At 39.6% G+C, this 24,944-nt stretch overlaps 1 protein-coding gene and 1 non-coding gene across 6 annotated transcripts in view; one reads left to right on the top strand and one right to left on the bottom strand.

The window, feature by feature from the left end:
- AKAP7 (A-kinase anchoring protein 7) overlaps window positions 1-24,944 on the top strand; it is a 144,835-nt gene that overhangs the window by 88,586 nt on the left and 31,305 nt on the right. For 2 of the 5 annotated variants that reach the window (XM_058675208.1, XM_058675245.1), the window contains exon 8: window positions 18,200-18,268. The exons of 2 other annotated variants lie outside the window; for them this stretch is intronic. In XM_058675208.1, coding sequence (XP_058531191.1) covers window positions 18,200-18,268 — 69 coding nt within the window. Of the gene's footprint in view, window positions 1-15,478; window positions 15,666-18,199; window positions 18,269-24,944 lie in introns of those variants that run through there. One more of the 5 variants, XM_004587233.2, reaches the window with a different exon arrangement.
- On the bottom strand, window positions 2,345-2,448 carry LOC118758400 (U6 spliceosomal RNA). Its single transcript, XR_004995693.2, has one exon. It is a non-coding gene; the product is annotated as a U6 spliceosomal RNA (small nuclear RNA).

Raw genomic sequence — 24,944 nt, 5'->3', positions numbered from 1 at the left:
TAGACCCATTTCCAAGATACACACACACACACACACATTTGAAAATTGCAAAAATTTGAAACCCTTCTGAAACACTTCTGAAATCTGAAATGCTTCTGGGTTCCAAGCATTTTGGAAAAGATCCTAGGTTTGTACTACATTTTTAGTAAAAGGCACATAAAAAGCTCAGGCAGACACTGCTGCTATGACCGTTCTCAGTCCCTTCTCATTCTGCTTTCTTCCCCTTCACTGTGGTAGTTTGGGCTTCGGGGCGTTTAGGCCTGACTTTCTCCCAGTGAGTGGGTGGTTGGTTCCTATTTTTCAGCTAGTGATTAGTTTAGGACACAGCGTATGACCCAGTTCTGATGTGTGAGGGGAAGTTCTCTTGGGGCGAAAGAGGAAAAAAAGAAAAGATATAAAAACAAGATTCGAATGGGTTTGGAATTGCAGTGCAGCAGTAGGCACTGGTTCGAATGGCAGCTGCTTTCCTTTCTATCCAGTGTCGCCTAATGTGCTTGGAAAAGCAGCAGAAGACGGCTCGAGATCTTGGGTCCCTGTCTCCCATGTTGGAGACTTGTATGGAATTCCAGACTTGTGGCTTCACTCTGGCCCCCCACCCTGGTTTTTTGTGACCATATCAGGAGTGAGCCAATGGATGGAAGATTTCTCTGTTTGTCCTCTATTCTTTGTAACTCAGTCTGCTTTTCCAACAAAAATAAATCTTTTAAAAATGAGATATTTGGGAATTGCTTGCTACATGTGATCCTGGACTTTTTTAAAAGTTTATTTATGTATTTAATAATACAGCTCCATTGGTTCTGGGATTTTCCCTCCCCCTCCCAAGTCCCTTGCCGCTCCTCTGATTTCCCCTCTAGTATTACAATGGGTAGTCCTTTATGACTAATCATAAGTTCATCATTCCACTATTAAAGTGTTTCCTGACATTGGACATGGACAATGGCAGAGAGTCCAGTGTCCTACTGTCAGGATAACTTTTTCACTGTCTTAGTCATAGGAGATGCCTGCCGTCCAGAAGCACCTGCACTGCGTGTGGGACCCTGGGAAGGAGAATCTGAGTATTTGTGTTGAGCCACTGACTTCACTCCCAGATAGAATTTACCGCACGTGGTGGAGATGATGGCTGCTGTGGTTTTAATTTTAGCTTGAGTGTCCCCCAAAGACTCATATCTGAAAGGCTTGGTCCCCAAAGTGATTAAGTCATAAGAGAGATTAAAACACAATTCAAGTAAAGGGTTTGGGAGAAAGGGCTCCCATGGGAGGTGTTTGGGTTATACCCTCAGAGGGCAGTTCTCCCAATGTGGCTGGTTAAGAAAGAAAAGCGTGCTCCTAGGATCTCCGTCTCTGGGCTCACCATATGCTCTGTCCTCTGAGAGCTGTCTGCCATGCCATCCTCCAGCTGCACCTGCACTTCAACTGTGATCCTTGCAAACCATAGCCAGAATAAATCTTATTCCTTCATTAGTAGCTCATATTAGATATTTTTTTGTATTAATGAAAAGCTGGACAGTGCAATGGAATTTCTTTATTAACCATTTCAGGCAGGAGATTTTTTTAAAGGTTTTGTGAAGCTGATTGCATCATGACAGATTGACACTTCAGTTCTCAATTAAGGAATGCATTAATAAAGGATGGACTCAGTGTTTTGATTTTGTTGGTGCTTAAGTGACAGTTCTGACAGTTGTTAGAAGCATGTGTAAATAACGTAATCAGAGTGGATATGCACTGGCATAATGTATCAGAAAAATGTCACCTGCAGCAGATGCTGAGACCTGACAAAGCACCTTGGTCTAACAGCACCTCATTTAGAATAAATGGATTTGATTTTTAATATCTGCAGGATTCCCTTTCATTCTTCCTTGTTCTTTTAAACCTTATTAGATAAAAACAAACTTTAGCAATAATGTGTAGAGTTATTCAGGCATCTTCTATTTGAAGCATGACATGTCAGGAAATGTGACTGTTCTCTTGCCCAAGGTCAAACAGCGGACCATTTTTATAGCTAAATATAGATCCGGAGTATTCCACATGAAAAATAATTAGGACCTTTGGAAAAATTCTACTAAATAGACATTTTCAAACCAGTTTGTATGTTTTTTTATTTGTTAAGATACAGATAAATATACTCATTGGGTCCTACTGGTTTCTGTGAAGATGTTGCCCTCTGATCTTCATAAAGATTGTGGGTAGAGAAGGATTAAAGGCAAACAAGAAAGCAGCCATGTCTTATAACAGAAATATATCCAGAAGGTTAAATGTATTTTTTGCCTTGCTTTTTATTTTTCCAAGTCAGGTTTTAATACCCGAGTGTTTGTCCTTGAATAAATAACTCCTATCAGTTTTTGTGATTGCATCACTATCCCTGAAAGGATGCACTGTTATCCTTGTGCAGGGGCCATGCTAATCTTTGTATCATTCCAATTGTAGTATATGTGCTGCTGAAACGAGCAAAGGATACACTGTTAAAATCAGCCTTTAGTAAGAATACTTCAGTAATTCAGAATCACTACATTAAAATTGCTGGCTCTTGTTCTCTTGTGGCTGCACTGCCTCAATACAACTAGGAAATGGGCTTTGTGAATCAGGGTTTTGGGCTTCTCCTTGAGTTGTCCTGGTTCTCTCACCCCTGCCACCTGAACATCTAGGCTCAAGAGTAAACTTAACCCCCAGAGCTCATGTAACTATTGTAGCACGCACAGTACATGTTTGATGAGCATCAGCCAGGATGGAACTGATGAAAAATGGGACATCACAGAGAGCTGTCCAGTTAGGTGCTGCACTTTGCACCCTTCCTTGTTGCCTCCTACCTACATTGTTCTATTTCACAGTCTGTCCACTGGCCAGGGAAATAAATTCTCCTCCCTAGTATATTTCTCAGTTAAGGAAAAAGCTGTGGCTGCATGGGTTGTTTAAAGTTGGGCCACACTCACAGAAAAGAAATGGGCTGAATAGTAACCGTAACAGCTGTTTCCAAAAATCAGCACAAAGAAATGGGTGAGCGGAGATTGATGAATGGGTGTTAGAAGCTGATAAATAATGAGGGCTTCTTTCGCAGATCTGGTTATCTACACATCTGTTACTCTTTGTTATGTGCACATATGGGGTAAATGGGATGCTAAGTCTTCCTTGTGTTTTGTAGAAAAAAAATTCACTTTTCAATTATGTAGCAAATTTGCATAGTGTATGACAATTTGAAATACTGATATGTGTAACTTTTAGTTTTAGAGAAAGACAAAAGTACTGCAAAGAGAAATAAAAGATGTGTTGAAAATACTACTAAAATAGGAATAGTGGTCAAAAACAGTTCAGCCTGTGATTCTTTCTCCGAGTGGTTTTAAACAGGACTTTTAACATTAAGATATGCAGCTAATTCCTAAAGGGTTTTTTTTAAATCTGAATTTTTAGCCTCTTTCCCTTACAGATAGAGCCTTGTAAAAACATATTTAATCTCTCAGTGTTTAAGTATATAGTTTCAGAACAAACTTTCCCTTTGGTTACTGGATACTATAAAGTACAGTGGTGGCTAACAGTGGAGGAACATCTTTCCAATGTGGGCAGTAAATATACACTTATTGTGAATGAAGAGTTCATTTCTTTCCGTTTTCCAAGAATACAAAATAACAAAATATAAGTACAGTATTGGGTATATTTATGTAGCCTATTTTGAAACAGTTGTCTTTTGGCATTTGTGTCCACACAAAAAATTAGATAATTTCTGAGCAGCCCCCATTCCATAAACTTTCAGTTACTCCTTGAACTCATATTTTCATGGAAACTTACATTTGTTGAAATACCAATTTCTTCATATGTGTTATCCGTTGTGCTTGAAATTCTGAAATATCTGTTTTGTGCCTAAAGTAGGTCTCCTAAAACTTGGTTTCAGATTATGGAGGAATAAAGCTTTGTAGTGTTACCTTTTCTTTTTCTTCTATTGGATAGAGTCATTTACTTTTTTTTTTTCTTTCTTGTATCTTTCCACTAGTTGTCACATTCAAATTTTCTTTAGTGCATTGGAAATCTAATTTTATTAGGTCATGTAAAAAGATATTTATTAACAATACTTAGCAATGTAACAGGTTTTTCAAAATAAATTTAAACATTATTTCTCTAACAGTTTTACAGGTAATAATGTCTATAGAACACACAACTTTTGAGATTAATATACAAAGTAACCTTCTAATTTAAAGTTTTGTAGATTTAGAATCTTCCAGAGAAGTTTGATTTCATGTGAAAATTTTCTGTAAGATTGTCCAAAAATCCAAATACAGATGCAATGAACTATAGATGGGAAAAAGAGGCCAGCCCATGACACAGAAATTAAAATATGTGGTCATAGTGAAAAATTATTTTTGCCGCTAAGGACAGTAATCAGCTGATATTTTAAAGTAGAGAAAAGGTAGCTGGCACCCTTGTCTATACTGTAGTTTAGTTCTATGCTACACTATAGTTCTATTCCTGCCACTTTTAACCATTATAATAAGAATTCAAACTACTCTAACAGACAGAGGCAACTGTCTAAATCATGTTTGGTCTGTAGCCAGGCATAAGAGAAAAGCCAATGTGGAAAGGTTATGGTTTTAAATTAACGAAAATGGTATCTGATTGTTTTCTTCATCAAGGCTAAGCTTATTTCATTATAAAATCTTGTAGCTATTGTAGACCTCTGTGTACTCCATAATTCCCTACAAAAAGTCTATTACTATCTTTGGTTATTACTTGTTAATGGTAAAATTTGCTATTCTTCCTGGAAAACAGTTTCTTTCCAGGACCCTTCTGGAATCTCTGTACATCTGTTTGAGTCAACTCTATGTAGTTAACAGGCAACAGTACTAGGGTCTTATCCTTTGTTTTTAAATAATATTTCAAGTAATGTTCCTTTTGCAGTGCCATTAGCGGAAGTTGACAGCGAAAATATGAGAAACCAAAGCACTATTTTAAATATACTACAGCATAGTTTGGTTAAATATTTTTGTGTGACTTATGCTAAAATTCTAGTGTGTTGGAGGTACTCCTCAGTATCCATGGCGATTGGTTCCAGGATTATCTTGCTTGAAACTCGGAATGCTCAAGTCCATTATGGTGTATTATTTTCATATACACACATCCTCCCATGTATCTAATATCATCTTTAGATTATCTACATTACCTAATACAATGCTATATGTATGTAAATGGTTATTTTATAGTATTGTTTAGGAAATTAAAGCAAAAAGTATACATTTTCAATAGAGACACAGTTTCTTCAAATATCTGTTAAAACTTTATATATTTAATTTATTTATTTGAAAGGGAGAGAGAAAGAGTGAAGCAAGAACGTCCATTAACTGGTTTATTACTCTAGTGCCCACCACACCTGGGTCTGGTCCAGACTGCAGCCAGGAGTCTGGAACTGTGTCTAGGTCGCCTACATGGGTGAACATGGGCCATTATCCCCAGGTGCACTTAGCAAAAAGCTGGATTAAAGTGACTGGCACTCTAACCATACTTGTGAATGGGACGCACATATATTAAGGTTGCAGCTTATACTGCTGTGCTGCAACTCCTGCCCCTCCCAATTATCTTTGGTAGTGATTGGGTGTGGAAGACCCAAAGTGTATAAAGCTGATATCACACAGACACTGTATTTAATAATTCAGTGCTGTGGATCAGGCACTAGGGTTTATAGAGCCAGACCAATCAGAGTTCAGATTGCATTGTTGTCATGTGCTGCCTGACAAGTGAAGTACATTTTGAGAAATGAGTTCTTAGGCAGCCTTTAAACTGTGCAACTATCATAGGCTGTGCTCACACAAATTAAGACAGCTACGTCCCTGGGTGATACACTGTTATGGGACTACAGTCACATGTGCAGTCTGTTTTTGATCAAAACAGTGCTATATGCAATTTTGGCTTGCTACAAATGATACATGATTTATTAAAGCATATATTTGCCTCAAAAGAAAAAATACAGTGATCACGTATGCATTTTTGAACTTCTGATGTAACTGGCCAATTTGCCTTCCAGGAAAGTTTTTCTTTTTATTATTAACTATTTACAAGTGTTACAAAAAAAAAAACTTTACAATCAGCAGCCATAAGCTTGAATCCTTGCTATTAACAATTAGGAAACAATTACCTTCTTGTAATTGAGTAAGTTTGTTATAAAGTTTTAGTTTGGTGTTGCAAAGTAAATAGTGTTGGTGGAGGGCGGAAAAGAACAGACTGACACTGTGTTCTCATATGAGGATGTTTTTAAAAGTTCATGGAAAATTGGGCTGGGCACAGTAACCTATCGGTTAAAGTCATTGCCTTGCATGCACTGGGATCCCATATGAGCGACAGTTCCTGTCCCGGCCAACCACACTTTCCATCCAGTTCCCTGCTTGTGGCCTGGGAACACAGTCAAGGATGGCCCAAAGCCTTGGGACTCTGCACCCACGTGGGAGACCTTAGAAGAAGCTGTGTGGTATGGCTTAAATATTAGCTGCTGCTCAAGGAAGCTCCTCTGATAATAGAATATGTAGGAAATATTTAACTGACACTATTTCATTTGGTTCTAATCGAATGTATACACTTAGGAGTATTGTCTCCATTTTACATATGAGAAAACTGTTACAGAGATTAGTCTGCCCAAAGAACTTTGAAAGTCTTTGGTAAGGAAATACAGAAACTCTTGGAGGTTGAACAATATGCTATTAAACTGACAATGGGTCAGGGAAGAAATTAAAGATGAGATAAAAAAATTTATGGAAACCAATGAAAACTCTGACACAACATTCCAAAATTTGTGGGACACTGCCAAAGCAGTGCTACGGGGTTAACTCATCACAATTGGAGCTCATGTCAAGGCCCAAGAGAGGCGCCAAATACAGGATCTAACCACACACCTCCAGGAATTGGAAAAACAACAGCAGATGAGCCCCACACACAACAGGAAACAAGAAATCATCAAAACAAGGGAGGAAATCAACCAGATAGAAATTAAAAAAACCATACACAAAATCAATGAATCAAAAAGTTGGTTTTTTGAGAAGATAAACAAGATAGACACCCCGCTGGCCGGACTGACAAAGAAAAAACGAGAAAGCAAGAATTAACAGCATCAAAGATGAAAAAGGCAACATAACAACAGACATTACAACCATTAAGAACATAATTAGAAATTACTACAAAGCACTGTACTCCAACAAATCAGAAGACCACCAAGAAATGGAAAAGTTCTTAGACTCACACCACCTGCCAAAACTTAGCCCAGACGCAACAAACGACCTGAACAAACCCATAACTGAAGCAGAGATTGAATTAGTGATTAAAGATCTCCCAACAAAGAAAAGCCAAGCCCAGACGTCTTCACTACAGAATTCTACAAAACATTCCGAACAGAACTAACCCCAATCCTCTACAAACTCTTCAAAACAATAGAAAAGGAAGCAACCCTTCCAAACTCATTCTATGAAGCCAACATTACCTTAATCCTAAAACCGGACAGAGATCCTACAGAGAAAGAAAACTACAGACCTATCTCTCTGATGAACATTGATACTAAGATACTCAACAAAACCCTAGCCAATAGAATTGAAAAACACTTCAGACAGATCATTCGTCCGGATCAAGTAGGATTCATCCCTGGAATGCAAGGATGGTTCAACATAAGGAAATCCATAAATGTGATACACCGCATCCAAAAACTGAAAAACAAGAATCACATGATAGTATCAATAGACGCAGAAAAAGCTTTCGACAAAATCCAACACAACTTCCTGCTAAAAACCCTAACCAGGTTGCAGAGACAACAGTGCAGCCTCAGCACAGTATCACAGGAGGTGGAGAGTGGTGAGCCAAGAGCTGGGGCTATGGAGACCATGGTGGAAATCTGATAGAAGAACCCAGACATGGAACTCGCTGGAGGTTCTGGCACAAGTGGCTGCAAGAAAAAAGTTGTGTATCAACCTCAATAAGTAAAATCGCATTGTAGACCATGGGTGACACAACTTAGAAACCTGCCCCAAGGAGAAGACTCTGCTAACCAGAAGAGCAATGGCTAGGAGCAAAAGAAGAGACAAAAGCACAATGAATATTACTGAAGACTCCCCTGCAAAGGAGCAAAACTCTGTGCTAACCTCAGAGTTAACTGAGGAAGACATCGAGAAAATGGGGCACACAGAATCCATAAGACTCATTTTAAAGATTTTGATCAACAATGAGAAGCTCATGCAAGAGTTCAAAGAATTTAAGGAAGCAATAAAGCAAATCAAGGCTGGTATATCAGAAATTAAGAACACAGTAGAGCAAATGAAGAGTACAGTGGAGAGTCTCCAAAATAGAATGAAGCAAGCAGAAGAAAGAGTCTCAGAATTGGAAAATATTTCCTGTCATCAGGGGGAAGCAAACAAAAAGCTGGAAGCAGAGCTGGATCAGGCCAAAAAAAGTATTCAGGAATTGAAAGACACTATTAAGAGGCCAAATCTAAGAGTTATGGGAGTCCCATAAGGTGCAGAAAGAGAAGCTGAGTTTGCAAATGAGATAATAAAGGAAAATTTCCCTAATCTGGAGAAAGAATTGGGAAACAAGATCCAGGAGGGGCACAGAATTCCCAACAGGCTTGACCAAAAGCGATCTTCAGCACGACATATGAACATCAGGCTCTCTTCAGTTGAACATAAGGAAAAGATCCTTAAATGTGCACGTGAAAAAAATCAATTGACATATAAAGGAATGCCAATTAAGCTCACAGGCGATCTCTCACAGGAAACTCTACAGGTCAGAAGAGAATGGAGTGACATATTCCAGATTCTAAAAGAAAAAAATTTTCGGCCTAGGATAACATATCCAGCAAAGCTTTCTTTCATCTTTGAAAATGAAATAAAATCCTTCCACAGTAAAGAAAAGCTAAAATGATTTGCCTCTTTCAAACCTGCCCTACAGATGATACTTCAAGATGTTCTCTTCACAGAGAAGAGGAATAGCACCAAACAAAACCAAAGGCAAACGGGAAGAACTTCCCAGTAAAATGACATCAGAAAACTAAACCAATGAACAACCCATTCCTAAAATGACAGGACCAAAGTACCACCCATGTATATTAAACTCTGAACGTAAATGGCTTAAGCTCAATCAAACGTCATAGATCTGGAACAAGACAGGGATGTCCACTTTCTCCACTGCTGTTCAACATAGTCCTAGAGGTACTTGCTGAGGCCATAAGACAAGAAAAAGAAATCAAAGGAATCCAAATGGGAAATGAAGAAGTCAAGCTTTCACTATACGCAGATGACATGATTCTTTATATAGAAGAGCCAAGAGGCTCAACACAGAGACTCCTAGAACTTATACGAGAGTTTGGTAGAGTGGCAGGGTACAAAATTAATGAACAAAAATCAACAGCCATAGTGTATGCAAACAGCCCCAAGTTGGAAAAAGATCTAACCAGCAAAATACCATTCAAAATAACGGGGAAAAGTATGAAGTATCTGGGATTAACCTAACCAAAAATGTAGGAGACCTATTTGAGGAAAACTACAAACTACTGAAATAAGAAATTGAACAAGACCTCAAAAGATGGAGTAACATCCCATGCTCCTGGATAGGTAAAATCAATATCATTAAAATGTCTATATTGCCAAAGGCAATATATACATTCAACACAATCCCAATCAAATTGCCCAAAACATTCTTCATCGAACTGGAAATAATGATCCAAAGGTTCATCTGAAACACAAAAAACCACGAATAGCCAGAACCATCCTGAAGAACAGGAAGTTAGCAGGGGGAATCACAGTTCCGGACCTCTGGACATACTATAGGGCAGTGGTTATCAAAACAGCCTGGTACTGGCACAAAGATAGAGAGGAAGATCAATGGAGCAGAATAGAAACACCAGACGGGAACCCACACAGATACAGCCAAATAATCTTTGACAAAAGGACAAACGACAATCCAGGCAAATGGGAAGGTCTGTTCAATAAATGCTGTTGGGACAACTGGTTGATAGCCTATAGAAACAAAAAGATAGACCCACCTCTCTCACCATACACCAAGATCAAATCTAAATGGATAACAGATTTAAACCTACCTCCAGAAACCTTCAAACTTTTGGAAGAAAATGTTGGAAATACTCTGCAAGATCTAGGGGTAGGTCCCTACTTCCTAAAAAGGACACCAAAAGCAATAGAAATCAAGACTAGAATAAACAAATGGGACCTCATCAAACTAAGAAGCTTCTGTACAGCAAGGGACATAATCAACAAACTAAAAAAGTAGCACACAGAATGGGAGAAGATCTTCGTGCACTACATAGGTGATAGAGGGCTAATCTCCAGAATATACAAAGAACTACAAAACAGCCAAAACACCAAAACAAACAAGCCACTCAAGAAATGGGCATGGGAAATGGGCAGACATTTCACAAAGGAACAATCCCAAATGGCAAACAAACATGAAAAAATGCTCAAGTTCCCTGGCAATAAGGGAAATCCAAATTAAAACATCAATGAGGTACCACCTAACGCCAGTAAGACTGGCCCACATGAATAAAAGCACCAACAACACTTGTTGGCGAGGTTGCGGGGAAAAGGGAACCCTACTCCACTGCTGGTGGGGCTGCAGGCTGGTACAGTCTCTATGGAAATCAGTATGGAGAATATTCAAACAAAATCAACATACCGTATGATCCAGCAATAGCACTCCTAGGAATATATCCAAAACACCTGTTTTATGAGAAACCAACATGCACTCCTATGTTCATGGCAGCACAATCAGTAATTGCGAAAACATGGAAACAACCAAAATGCCCATCAACAGAGGATTGGATAAGAAAGCTATGGTTCATCTACTCCATGGAATACTACTCAGCTATTAAAAAAAACAAAATTCAGTTCTTTGTGGCCAAATGGGCCAAACTGGAAACCATAATGCTAAGGGAAATGAGCCAATCCCAAAGGGTTAGATACCACATGTTTGCCTTTTTTTTCTTTTTTAAAAATTTATTTATTATTTTTAATTCATTAATTACATTGTATTATGTGACACAGTTTCATAGGTACTTGGATTCTCCCCACCCCTCCCCAAACCCTCCCACCATGGTGGATTCCTCCACCTTATTGCATAACCACAGTTCAAGTTCAGTTGAGATTCCCCCATTGCAAGCATATACCAAACATAGAGTCCAGCATCTTATTGTCCAGTCAAGTTCAACGGCTTCTTAGGTATACCCTCTCTGGTCTGAAGACAGAGCCAGCAGAGTATCATCCCGATCAATTAAAATGTTTGCCTTAATTTAAGAAGATATGATGTTATGCATAACATGTTATGTTATGGATGTTATGTCATATGTAGTATATAAACTAAAATGGAAATGTGAATGGGGTGGTCACAGAATGGAGTTAAGAAATCGCATTTATTTTTAACATGTTGGCTGCTCAATACTATGTCAGTTAATTCCATAACGATGTTAATTGTTGCTGATAATATGTTAGTGCTTTTATTTGATCGGGATGATACTCTGCTGGCTCTGGCTCTGCCCTCAGACCAGAGGGTCTCCCCAATAAGTAGTTGGTCTTGACTGGACTATAAGATGTTGGACTCTATACTTGGCATATGCTTGCTAAGAGGGAATCTCAACTGAACTTGAACTATGGTTATGCAACAAGGTGGAGGAACACACCATGGGGGGAGGGTGTGGGGAAGTGTGGGGAGAATCCCAGTTCCTATGAAATTACAACACAATGTAATTAATGAATAAATTTAATAATATAAAAAAGAAAGTCTTTGGTAGAACTGAGACTTGAGAATGTAAAAAAGAGTTGATCTCACAGAAGTACAGATTGTAATGGTGGCTACCAGAAGAGGGATAGTTAGGGGAGTGTCGTGATGGGGAGACATTGGTCAAAGATGCACAGTTACAGTTAGATATAAGGAATTAATATAAAGAGATTATTATATAAAAACTGGCCAGTTTGTTATGATAGGTTGCATATTTATAGAGCAGATATTACATACTCTCACCAAAAAGTATTGCTTGTGTATTTTTTAATTAGCTAGATTTAATGTTTCTACACTGTACTTCTACTTCATCTCATGTTGTACAAATTGAAAACACAGAATGTTATATATGTCAATTTAAACAGCTGTGACTGCATAAGCTGGATTATGTACCTGATGGGATATCAAGTCAGGAACAGACAAACTTGGTTCTGTGATCTGACCCATTATAGTCCGTATCCTAGGGGTCCACATCTAACCACATATTTAAAGTATCTGGGAGGAGAAAAACTCATCTCAGGCGAACACATGCAGATCGTATACTTCTCATTATCGTCTAAATAATACAATGCAATAACTATTTACATGTCATTTACATTAAAAAAGATTTGTTTATTCATTTGAAAGGAAGAGCAACAGTGACACAGAAAGAGGCAGAGATCTTCCGTCTTGTGGCTTCACCCCCTAAATGACCACAAAATCCATGTCTGGACCAGGCCAAGGCCAATAGCCAGGAACTCCATTCTGGGTCTCCTAAGGTTAGTAGGGGCCCAAGGACTTGGGCCATCCATGCTGTCTTTTCAAGCAAATGTTACCAGGAAGCTCAGTTAGAAACAGGGCAACTGAAACCCAAACCCAAAGTGTCAACTTAACCCACTCTACCGTATGCTGGCTCCTGCATTAGGTGTTATAAGTTAACATGTGGTACTTTGCGCATTAAATTTTTTAAAAAATTTATTTGACACTCAGAGGAATTAGGGGATAGGCAGAGAGAAAGACAGAGATCAAACTCTCATCCACTGATTCACTCCCCATTTGCCCATGATGTTGAAGCAGAAGCCAGTAATACAATCCAGGTCTCCCTAATGGGTGGCAGGAATCCGGTTACTTGAGCCAACATTGCTACTTCCTCGGGCTCTGCATTAGTAGGAAGCTGGAGTTGGGAGCTGGAGCTTGAATTGAACTCAGAATGCTTGCTTCCTTTATATTAATATTTATATTAAGTATACTTAAACACATACACAGAATGCAGTGGTCAGGCTGGGCAACCAGCTTTTCATTCCCCTCGTCCTTTCTCTCCTTTCCTCCAGCTGTTCAAGTAGTATAGAATCAAATACGTAATTGTAGTTATATGATTATAATTAATATTATGATGACCTAGTCACCCCACTGTGCTGTGTAACATGACAACTTGTTACAATTTTCTAACTGTTTTGCTATTTGGTATGTGACCTCCCTGCATCCCTCTTTCTCACCCTTCCCAGCTTTAGTAATCACCATTCCAAGTTCAGAGCAAGTATTTTAAACTTACATGTTTGAGGGAGAACATATGGTTTGGTCTTCCTGGATTATTACTGTTTTTTAATATAATCTCCATTTCCATCCACTTAGCAGCAAATGTTAGGATTTCATTACTTTCTTGTGGCTGAATAATACTGTGCATATATATCACATTTTTTTCTCTGCTCAGCTGTTGATGGACACCAAAGTTGACTCCCTATCTTGGCTGTTGTGAGCAGTACTGTGATGAACAGGGGAGTGCAGCCATGGCTCCAGGTTGTATCATTGTGCCAGTATTGGTGGCTGGAAACATTAGGGGAGGTAACACATCTCCCTCAGTAAAGAGCATTTACTACAAATATTTCTTTCAACAAAACTCATATTTAGGGTAATTGTCCTCTGATTATTAGATTAGAATATCCTTTGCTATTTTGTTTATAATATTTTGTAATGTTAGTTTTGAAGAGGATCCTAGTGTTACTGCTGTCCTATTTTTAGAGAAAAAAGCTGAGAGCCAGGGAAGGCCCAGGGCTTGTCCAGTGTTTCCCAGCTGCCAAGTAGCAGTGTAGGAGCCAGAAGGGACCTCACCCTATGTCTCTTTTCCAATGTTCAAAGTATGCACTTGCTTCTGATGTTGCTTCTTGTAGGACTGGAGGCCCCTTGTTTGCTTTCTAGTCTTCATAAGGCTCATATTGGAGTAATGCTTTATGAAAATCTATACTTTTAAGTCTCTATAGCATACACACAAGTATTGGGGAATTTGAGAGGAAATAATGTGACATTTAGAAATTGTTATTAATTTATAGTTGGTAAGTTGTAAAGAAGCAAAGCTCACTTTAGAACTGATAATGTTCATATGAACCTATTTGAATCCAAGCAAAATAAGCATTGCATTTGCATTTTTAAAGAGCCTGATATAGTGAAAGCAATTTAAAGGTAGGTGATATTACAAATATCAGTTTTAATCATGTGGATAGGCCAGCCAGTTTTATTTAATAAGTCAAATGATTGCCTTATTACATAGATCACCACAGATTTTTAACCTTGTGGTACATTCTGTAAATACTCCTAGACATATTTATCAATATTTTTAAATGAAAATTCTGCCTTGCTGTAAGAGAAGGGCTATCAAAAATATATTATGGGTCTTTTCCACTTAATTGGAGCTTCAAAAAATGCACATACAGGATTTATGGCTATTTATTGACTATTATTCTTCCAAACTGCACGCTTGTTTTGTTTGAATGAGCCTGGCAATGGGTGTGGTGGTTCAGAGCCACATGGGGTCGTCCTCACCATTCAGTTCACTCTGCTTTCACCCGTGGAAAGTAGGTGTGCGTGTTCTCACAGGAAGAAGAGGAAGCAAAGTAAGAGATTAGCTAGAATTCCTGGATCTAAGAGCAATCTTTTATTCCTACACTCTCGTAAAGAAAGGCTATTCCCTTTACAAGGTAACAGATTTTTAATCATTAAATACAATCTGCTACTCCATGTCATGAAGTTCAAAATATGTTGTGTCTAAAGCGAGTTATTTTTGCTGCCCCTGAATTTGCTCAGTTACCTGCTGCTTTTATCGAAAAAGAAGCTAGTGTCCCTGTTCTTTTTCCCAGTGGTGCTTCTGCATTTGGGAGGGTTTTCTAGGCTGTTGATATACTTGATGCTACAGTTTAAAAATTCGTAGTGTAGATTCAGGCTTTAGTAATGGGCGCAAGGCAGCGATTAGAAGGCAGATATTCAACTTTCAGAAACAGGCTGTCAAGTGCCAAGGACAGCTGACAATATCTGTCCCCGCCCCGCGTCTCTCCTGGCACTTCGGCTCCTTGGTTCCTTAGGTGGTTAAAGGTGCTTCTCACAAGTTGTTTTTGACTGGCGGGGCTCGCTCGTCACCAGATCTAGCAATCAAAATCTGGGGGCCAGAAAAAGCAAGCTCTTGCTATTTAAATAGCAGACAGAAAGTAAGGGATTTTCTTCCGATTTGAATTGCCATGTGTAATCAGTGCATTTGTCCGTGGGAGGAAGGACTGTGTGCTGCCTTGTGCTAGACACTCGGGGCCAGCAGCACAGCGCACGTGCTACGGATCTAAAGCTTGGGGCTCACAGCTGTGTGAGGATCCAGCCAACCGTGGGGTCGCTTTTCCCACAGATCTCCAGTTCCAGAGCACTTGGTGTGGCTGGAGGGCCGGGAGGCGGAGCCTTTTTTTTGGTGGCTGCCGCAAGCTCCCTTCTCCAGTCTCTCCCGGCTTTGCATTGGCTCTCCCAGCCCCGTGTGCTGCCCGTGGGAGAGGAACAGGCAGGGTGTGCTTGCAGACCCGCGGTGCTGCTGCAGCTTCTGTTGGAGTGCCCTCAGAGAACACCGGAAAGGAAAGCCAGCTCCAGTATCATGGGCCAGCTCTGCTGCTTTCCCTTCTCCAGAGAAGAGGAGAAAATCTGTAAGTGTGATGTATCCTGTGCACAATCCTCCGGGCTCGACTGCTTCCCACTCTGGCGGGGAGCCTTCTAGGGGTAGCTGTGGTTTTTCTTAGGGAAGAAATAGAACCATCAGCTGTGATTTTTTAAATGTGTGTTTCTTAAAAAAAAGTGTGTAGTTATAAATTAATAAAGTACAGGGATTCAATAGGTAGGTGACATTAAAAATATAGAATGAGCAGAACTCATTTCTGATTTTCTCCTATTGGTATTCTTGCAGCTCATTTTAAAAATAAAGCTATCTAGTCAGAGTTTAGTTTTGAGCTATTTTAAATCCCTGCAATTCAATTTGCTATGTAAAACCAGACTTCACGTTTCTTGTCTGAAACAGGCAATTTGCAGAGAATGCTCAACACTAACACATTCAGAGGTAAAAGCACTTCCAAAATTATGTATCTTATACATTTGCAGGGATTTTTGTGTATTCTCTGTTCCTCCCGGAAGGCATTCAAATATAACTCAAACATCAGTGATGCTGCTTTGAGTCCAGCAGAATCCTCACTGAATGTTTAAAAATGAATATTAGGCAGATTCCACACTTGATTGTGATCCAGAAAGGAGAACTTAAAGTGGTGATATTTGCATTGAGATTTTCCCCACTTACTGGTTTGTTACAGTTTAGCTTTGTTATATGGATACTGGCATTTTAACTTGTGTGCTAAATCGAATTTGCCCCATAATACTGAATTTTTACTTCCCTTTCAAGAAAATGTTTCCCAGTCATACTTGCTAAATTTGTGGGCACATTTCTGTCACATCAGTGCTTGAATCTAATTTAATTTATTCCATAAAGACCCACATCTGGTTTGTATTTCCTGCTACTTGTGCCGTGGGACACCAGCCAGGGGCACATTTGAACTCATTAATATGTATCGTATACCTTGTCACTTGGGAAAGTAATCTTTTAAGAATGCTTGGGAATAAACGTTAGAAGACTTTGGAATAGAGCATTTGACTGTTAACAAGGGCCAATAAACTCTGCTTGAGATTTTACTTGAGAAATGATAGAGAACAGGATGGTCTTACAACCTGAGATGACCTCACTAGCCAGTTTCTCCCTGCCTCCCAGGAGCACTGGCATTCATTTCGGAGCTCCGAACCTCCCAGATGTTAAAGTTAGATGATTTGTTTGTAGTTCCTGCAGATTCTAATTCATTGAATCATTGCTTGGGGAACCTCCCTATCTGAAAATGTTTGGCACAGAGAAGTGCAGAATGAATTGCTCCTCTCCCTTCTCCACTTCCTGGTTGGCTGCTTCTGTATTCACCCCAGAGTACCTGCTTGCCTGCAGCTCGCTCTTCTTCCTCCCTTGCTTTAAAACAGCCTTCCTGTCTTTCACTGGATAAGTCAAGCTTCGACTCAGAGAAGAATTTGGTGTTATATTTACCACCTAAGGACCAATTGTTGATGAACCAAGTTTTGAACTTTACATGCAGTAATTCGTAATACTGGTTGACAGGAAGTGGTGTACACTGTTTTTTTTTTTCACTGTCTCAAATTCCAGACTTCCAAAAAAGACAGTGCAGACAAAGTAGTGGATCCAAAGCAGAGTTCTTGTGCAGAAGCACAAATAATGGTTAGAATGAGAGCATTTGTGCTGTGTACTCAAATACCACTGAGGACCCAGTTCAGTCTTCTCTAAATAGCATCCTTTCTTCTTTTCTTTGATGTTCAAACCTTGCTGTTTTTCTCCTCTTAATTTTGTTCACGTTCTGTTCACCCACCATGTGTGGACTTGCACATGCATATACCTTGCAGAGCTGTTTGCTGAAGCTGTGTTTAATTTCTGTGCAATAGGGTTGTCTGAAGGGAAGCTTCGGTGTCAGGCCTTTCTTTTCTGCTAACAATACCTGCTGATAGTACATGCCTAAGACTACTTATAAAGGGATGTTTTAAAAAGCAGCACAATATTCATGGCCCTGCATGCCTTGGGAAACAGACATTTTAGCATGACTTGAAGGTATCCAGTCCTTGAGTTGGATTGATGATGAGTGAATGGATCCACAGCTGAAATTTAGGAGGACTCTACAATTTTCTGATGTTGCTACCGTACTGTATGATAGCCTCTTGGATCTTATGCATCCCTGAGTCCCAACTATGGGACCACTTAACTCTGTGCATTGTTCCCAGGGATGGAGCACAGAAAGGCCAATGTCCACACCCTTCTAATTCTGTTGTAAAGGGTGGTGGGCCTGGAATGTTTCTTCCGATGGTGAAAGTATCTCAAAGAATGGAGATTTTTTTTTATTTTTTATTAATTCATTAATTACATTGTATTATGTGACACAGTTTCATAGGTACTTGGATTCTCCCCACCCCTCCCCAAACCCTCCCACCATGGTGGATTCCTCCACCTTGTTGCATAACCATAGTTCAAGTTCAGTTGAGAATCCCCCATTGCAAGCATATACCAAACTTAGAGTCCAGCAAAAGAATGGAGAATTTAACAAGTTTTTGGCAAAGGTTAAAATGTGTGGGTATTGTTCTTAAAACACAGGTGAGTTGGAAAGCGCATCCTCTGCCATCCTCCAGAGATACAGCAAGGATGTACACAGCTGGCCAAGTGGTAAGAGTTGAGTGACACCTGCTGTCTTATCATGCTTTCTGCCCTCTGGTGGTGGTGGTAGATAGAATTAATTCTAATCTAATTGATTTCCAAATTGCAATATATCAATCTATTCTTAGCAAGTAGAATGATCTTTTAATCAACTGTGCATGGGTACAGATTTAGGTATGGAACAGTAACTGAATGAATATTCGGAAATCTTAATAATGGGGTGACTAGTCAAATACAGCCACGCTCATCATGGTTTAAAATTTACCAACTAGGGACTGATACAATGTCATAACAAGTTAATTTTCTGCCTTCAGTGCTGGTATTCCATATGCCCATTGGTACCTATCTTGGCTGCTCCACTTTTGGTCTAGCTCCCTGCTTATGATCTGGGAAGGCAGTAGAGGATGCCTAAATCCTTGGACCCCTGTACCCATGTGGGAGACAAAGAGAGAAGCTCCTGGCTCCTGGTTTCACCTCGGCTCAACTCTAAGCTTTGGGGTCAATTAGGGAGTGAAGCAGTGAACCTCTCTCTGCAAAGACTGTCTTTCAAATAAAAATAAAACAGAATTGCCAGCTCATACAGCAAAATTCAATGAGGTGCTATTATTATTGTAAATTAAAGTTTGATTTCTTTGGAACACAGATGAGAGAGCACATCCATGAATATTTACAACTGTTCATTCCCCAAATGGCCACCGCAGCTAGGACTGGGGCAGATTGAAGCCAAGAGCCCAGGACTCAATCCTGGTCTCCCAATGTGGGTGGCAGGTACCCAAGAGCCTTCACCTCCTGCCTGCCAGAGTGTGCGTTAGCAACAGGCTGTATCAAAATGTGGGACTTGATTCCTGGCACTCCAGTGCAGGTTGTGTGCATCAAGTGAAGCAGCTGAAGTAGCTGTGCCACAATGCCCGCTTGCACTGTCTTGTTTAATTTTCAGCAGATGAAACTGCACACTTTTTTGGACTACAGAAAATAGGGTAGAGTGACAGTGCTTCTTGGATTAGGCTCTTATCTATTGCTACACAAACCATGCTGAATTTTAAAAATTGTCGTAAATATTGAAGCATTAACACATACTATAGGTATTCCCCAATGTAGTATTTGTTGAATTTGATTTCTCCAATAAGGAAACTCAGGGCCATCTTTAAGGTATATACATGAAGAGAGGTGCCCTTGCACCGGCATAGTGACCACTGCAGTTTGTCTCATTAAATAATTCCCCCCCCCAAAAACACCCTTTTAAACTATGTATTTGTGTAACTAATTAGAAAACATGTTATTACTGTTTCTGATTATGGATTTTCCAGTTTTTCTATAGTTTTTACATAGAATTGCTGAGTGTCTAAGAATGAACCTGACTGCCTCATGAGGTGGTCAGTATCCTGTCACTACAAGTGCTTGTTTTAAATATTTATTTATTTGAAAGGTGTAGAGAGAGAAAGAATTAGAGAAGAGGAGCAGTAAACTGCTCATTTGCTGGTCAACTCTCTAAGTGCCCTCAACAGCCAGGGCTGGGTTAGGTCAAATCTAGGAGTTTCAGCTCAATCCATGTCATCCATGTGGTTGCAGGGATCTAACCACTGCTGCCATCACCAATTGCCTCCGAGTGTACATGTTAGTAGGCAGCTGGCCTTGGAAGATTAGCTGAGGCTTGAACGCAGGAATGCCAGTGCAGATTGCAGGCATTCCAAGTGACATCTTTAACAGCAAGGCCAAAGGGAATCCCCACCTAGGATGTTACAGAGACTGATACCACTAGCCATTTGATAAACGGATAACTCAGTTATTTTCTAGTGTTGATATTCTATGATGCTGAAAATAGTCTGTGTCTTAAAAGACACACATTTAAATTTTATACATGAAATGTGTTTCAGTTTGGCCCCTTTGTGTGGGATGAATAACTAGGATTATTTATAGTATTCATTTTATAAATAAAGTCAAATCTCAAGATCATTTTTGAGATGACTGGGAACTTGATGGCATTCTATTAATACATCAATTTGGGCATGCAATATGAGTTTCATTTCTAGTGAATGTTATATTCATCAGCTTTACCAACATGATGGTATTTCTTCAATTGTAGTCAGGAAGTCTATATGTAGATTTTCTAAGTCTCCAGAAGGCTTCCTAAAAACTCTTACAGATTTATGCTTGGCTTTTCTTCTTTCCTTGTAAGATATACTGACTTCATGATTACCTCTCATGTGGAAGATAGATAAAGCATGTCTACTTGTCTTATCATGTGGATTTCGAGCACCCTCTACTCGGGACAAGTGCCGTATTCCTTTCCACCAGACCCTATAGTTTCTTACCCAGAAAAAGGCATGTTTGGAATGCCTAGCCATGAGAACAGTGGCACAGTTTCTGTTATGTAATAACTTGGAGAGAACTGAGCCTATCAGAGAACAGATTTTGGAATGAGTGGTTCATACTGGAAGTATAGAGCCTTATTTACTGATTGTAGTAGAGAAACAATTGAACAGATTCTCACTTTGACTCTATCTCCTGGACCTCAGTGATGGTGGACAGGGAACCTCCTATCAGTGGACAGCACCATCTTTTTTCCTCCTTGGCCATTAGAAGGGCACTTGCACCCAGGACCACAGCAGCACCTCAGTTCTGCAGCTGTTGGAAGCAAACAGCCCATGGCCTGGTTTGCAGCTCCTCCTCTGAAAAGAGAACAAAACTGGGAGGACGGAGACCTGAGTGAGAAACCCAACTCTATTATTGTCATCCAGGCTGACTCAGGGCAAGCTGCTAACCATCATTGGCTCTTAATTTCTTATATTTGAAACATGTGGGTGTTAAACTACTGTGATTTTAAAAGGTTATTCATTCCACTGCTTTCCGTTTGCCCCTTAATGCTAAGGGTTCAGGGAATAAAAAAAAAAATGAGTGATGTGAATATTTTCTTTCCATTTCCTCCTCTGTCCTCCAGCTCTTCCTCCTTCCCTATTCTTCCCCCTTCCCTCTTCTTAATTTGTCAGATGCTTCCTGTATGCCAGATACTGTACCACACCAGGATTAACTTCAAAACTTCTTATAAAATGTAACAGAAAATACATACCCCAGAGCTGGGAGTTGTCGAAAGCCAAAGTGTGAGGAATCTCTCAGTGACAGTTCCTCCAGAAACTCCCTGTGGCCAGGAACTGGCAGCGGGCTGGGAACACAGGCAGCTCAGTATCCGAAGCAGGGAAGCCATCCATGCTGTGTAGAACCTGAGACTGCATTTCCCACAAGACCTCTATGGGTGATACTGTGGCAGCAAGAGTAATATGGGGCATGGTAATCCATTTAGCCATGTCATCCAAGAGTGGAGTTTTCCCTTGTTAAATAATGCATAACCATGAGATTTGTTTCTAAATAAAAGAATGTTAGAGCAAATACTAGTAGTTACAATTCTTATCTTGCCTCCCTGATTATTTTTTCCTGTTAATCCATGGGCTGTGTGCTTTCTCAATTTATTTATTTTTTGTTATTATCAGACTTTTCTAGAATTTACCTGGATTCTGTCATCAAATGCTGACTGATGTCCTTTGGAAACAATAAAGTTGTAGAACCATCCCCATCCCCTGTTAGAGCCATTGGGGAGCTGATTCCAGAGGTTCAGTGCTTCAGCAATGTCCTGCGTCCTGTGTCTTCTTTCTGGGGAGACATGTAAAAAGAAACCAGTAATCCAATACAAAGGAAGGTTTGGAACAACTGAAGAAAGCTTCCAATCCATTACCTCTTCTTGGGGACATTTGATTAAGAACAGTTTACTAAGAATGAATTAGCCCAAGTGCTCCTGGGAAGCATCTGTAGTCAAATAAAAGAAACAATAGTGACAGTCCAAAATAATCTCTGATGGAGGAATTTCAAGCATTGTGCAAAGACAAGCAGACTTGAGGAATCTGAAAAAGGACTTTCCATAGGCCTTTAGTTTAATTTGGGCCATGCAAGTCCTTGATGTCCACAAACTTGTGATACCCATAGAGAAGAAATGTGAAAGACCCTCAGAACATTGCAGAAAGAATAGAGGTTTGTGGGTATCACAAATGGACTCAAAATGGACATCAAAATGGACTCTGCTTTCACTTTTGGTTCTCGACATTCACTGTTTGACGTCTCTAAATCTCTTAACCTCATCAGAAATATCTACCTCTTGTAAAAATTAAATAAACTAATGTCTATAAAATACTTAATACTGTGCCTGTCATACAATTGATTCAGTAAATATGCAATTTCTGTGTGAAAAAAAGAGTATTTATTGAATAATCATAGTCAAAGTGAGCTTGGCAAAACTAAGGTTTATTTACAAGATGCCCAGAGGAGAGAACAGATGGGAATTAGGACCTCAGACCCTGGATTGTGAAGTGGACTGCAGCATTGATCAACACTGTATCATTTCCTCTGAAGGATTTCCTTTACCTTTTGGGGCTTTGTTTCTTCATGATGCCATGCTTTGTCTCCTAGGAGAGATACTTGGTCCAAGAATATTCAACCATAGTCTTCCTTGGGAGTTACAAGTTAGAAAGGGTCGAAGTCCAAGATTGCTTCTTGGTAGACGTGAGGGGGAAGTCTGTGAATGAAGTCAACCTAGAAGACAGTAGAGGAGGAAGGGTAAGAGCAGGTCCTGATGGGAGTGCCCGAGTTCAGCCACATTCGGAACCTCTACTGCACAAAGCAATAGAAGCGATAAATCCTCCCTGTTTGATTTGGTTAAACTTGAGTTAAATTTTGTCACCTGTATCCAGAGCCTTTGAGTGTTTAAGTATAAATAAAACCTCAGTTTGCAAGTTAACTCCTAAGATGACTGTGGTTATGCGATAAACACACACTCTTATTTGTTGCAGAGGATTATATTTATACAGTTCATTATATGTCAAGCTCCAGTGTATATTCTGGAGCAAACATTATCAAACCTAGTGAAGAAGTGAAAGCTCTGATTTCTCCTTATCCTTCATGTTCCTTAATGGTTGTGGTGAAATTTGGCTCTATCAAGAGCTGCTGTGAATAGTAATTCAGCTTTAATTAACGTTACTGAGGTCAGCACATTTAGCAAGCTCTGTGCCAGGTGTTCTGGAAGATACAATGATGAGTTATGCATGGTCCCTATTGTTGGATTTTCTTTCTGTTAAGAGCATGCTTGTTGTTAGACTGTTAAGAACTCTGTCAGATCCCAAAAGGTATTATGCTCCGACCTGAAACAGCCAAGATACAGGTACTTGGTGTTTTCATGCTAGTAAGCAAAACCACACCCTTACCTGTCAGAGAAGATACAGGGCTAAGTTGGTAATGTCAGGAAATAAGAGCTAGTTACCATTCAAGTTGGAGCTTACCTTGAGCTTCTGGGCAGGGTTTATAACTTGAAAGGAGCAAACATAGTTTCTGTCACAGACATTTGAGCAAATAAAAGGGCAGATAGCAAGCATTCAGTATGTTAGAGTTACTAGTTAACAGACCTTGGAACCATTGAAAGACATATTTCAGTTGCATAGTAAAGCTCTTTGCCCTCAGCAAATAGTCGTAGACAAAACCTGAACTGTATGGTGAACATATAAGGAATAATTATAGCTTTAAGTTAAGTTGTGTGCTAACTAGGATGTGAATGTTAATTTTACCAAAGGTTGAATTAGTTTTGTAGGGTATGTAATTTCCATTTTGATACATTGCACCCAAAACTTGTGCAAATTTAGTCAAGACTGTTTATAAAAAGTATATGAAAATTATGAAGACATTTATAAACATAAAGCTGCTCTGTATCAGGGAGAAAGTGTTGTTCCAATAAGATACTTGGTGTAGATGGAGAGAGCTCATGTAACTGGTGATGCTGTTGGGAAGATAGGCAAGAAGGAATCTGGTGGGAAAGCGTCACCTGTTTTTGATTGCCTGTTTCTGCGTTCTGACTGCCTAGCCCCAACCTCTTTGACTTAGTGGTCAGATAGAAGTCAACATTTGTCTTGTGAATTACACCAGGCTTTAATTTGCTATTTCACATCTGTCTGAGTAAAAATAAAATTCCCGTTTTGTAAGCATTTTAAATGTTCAGCTAAACTGAGCCAAAAAGTATTTCCTTTTCACAGCTTTGATTGATGTTTATGGTAGCTGGCAAACTGACAAGCAGATGATTTGTTAATCTGAGACTTTCCATCTAGGTCTGTTGTAGTCAGACTGCATTTAGAATTTTGCTGACAAGCCGTAATGTGTCCTGAGGGAGGCCTGCGTGGTGTGGAGTCTGGAAATCGGGAGAGGAAGGTGCTGAGACTCAGGCTCCTGGGCTGGCTGGAGAGAAGGCAGAGACAGCAGTCTGGAATGATTTAGGGGGCTCTTTCATGTTGGGGGGAAGAGTGAGAGTAGGGTTTCAGTACAGCGCATTCTGGTGCCTTGAAAGTCAGATGGTAAAGATACATTAATAAACCTGTAGTATTTTTATATTTTCAACAAATCTGATTTTAAAAGTGAACAGAAGGAAAATGCATTCATAAAATGGAGAAGTTATCCTGGCCAGATTTTGCCTTATTCATTCGTAAGATGTGGCCTGAAAGAGGATCTCTAAAAAATTATGTGTAATATATATTTGAATAAATACATATATACACATATGTATTCAGATATATTTTTATATATCTGTGTATATATTTTTAAGGGCAGAGAGAGATATCAGCTATCCATTATTCGCTCTCAAATACAACAGCCAGGGCTT

Source organism: Ochotona princeps, chromosome 1 (assembly GCF_030435755.1).
Source record: "Ochotona princeps isolate mOchPri1 chromosome 1, mOchPri1.hap1, whole genome shotgun sequence".
In the NCBI taxonomy this organism is placed as follows: Eukaryota; Metazoa; Chordata; class Mammalia; order Lagomorpha; family Ochotonidae; genus Ochotona; species Ochotona princeps.
This window is presented reverse-complemented; position numbering and strand designations above follow the sequence as displayed.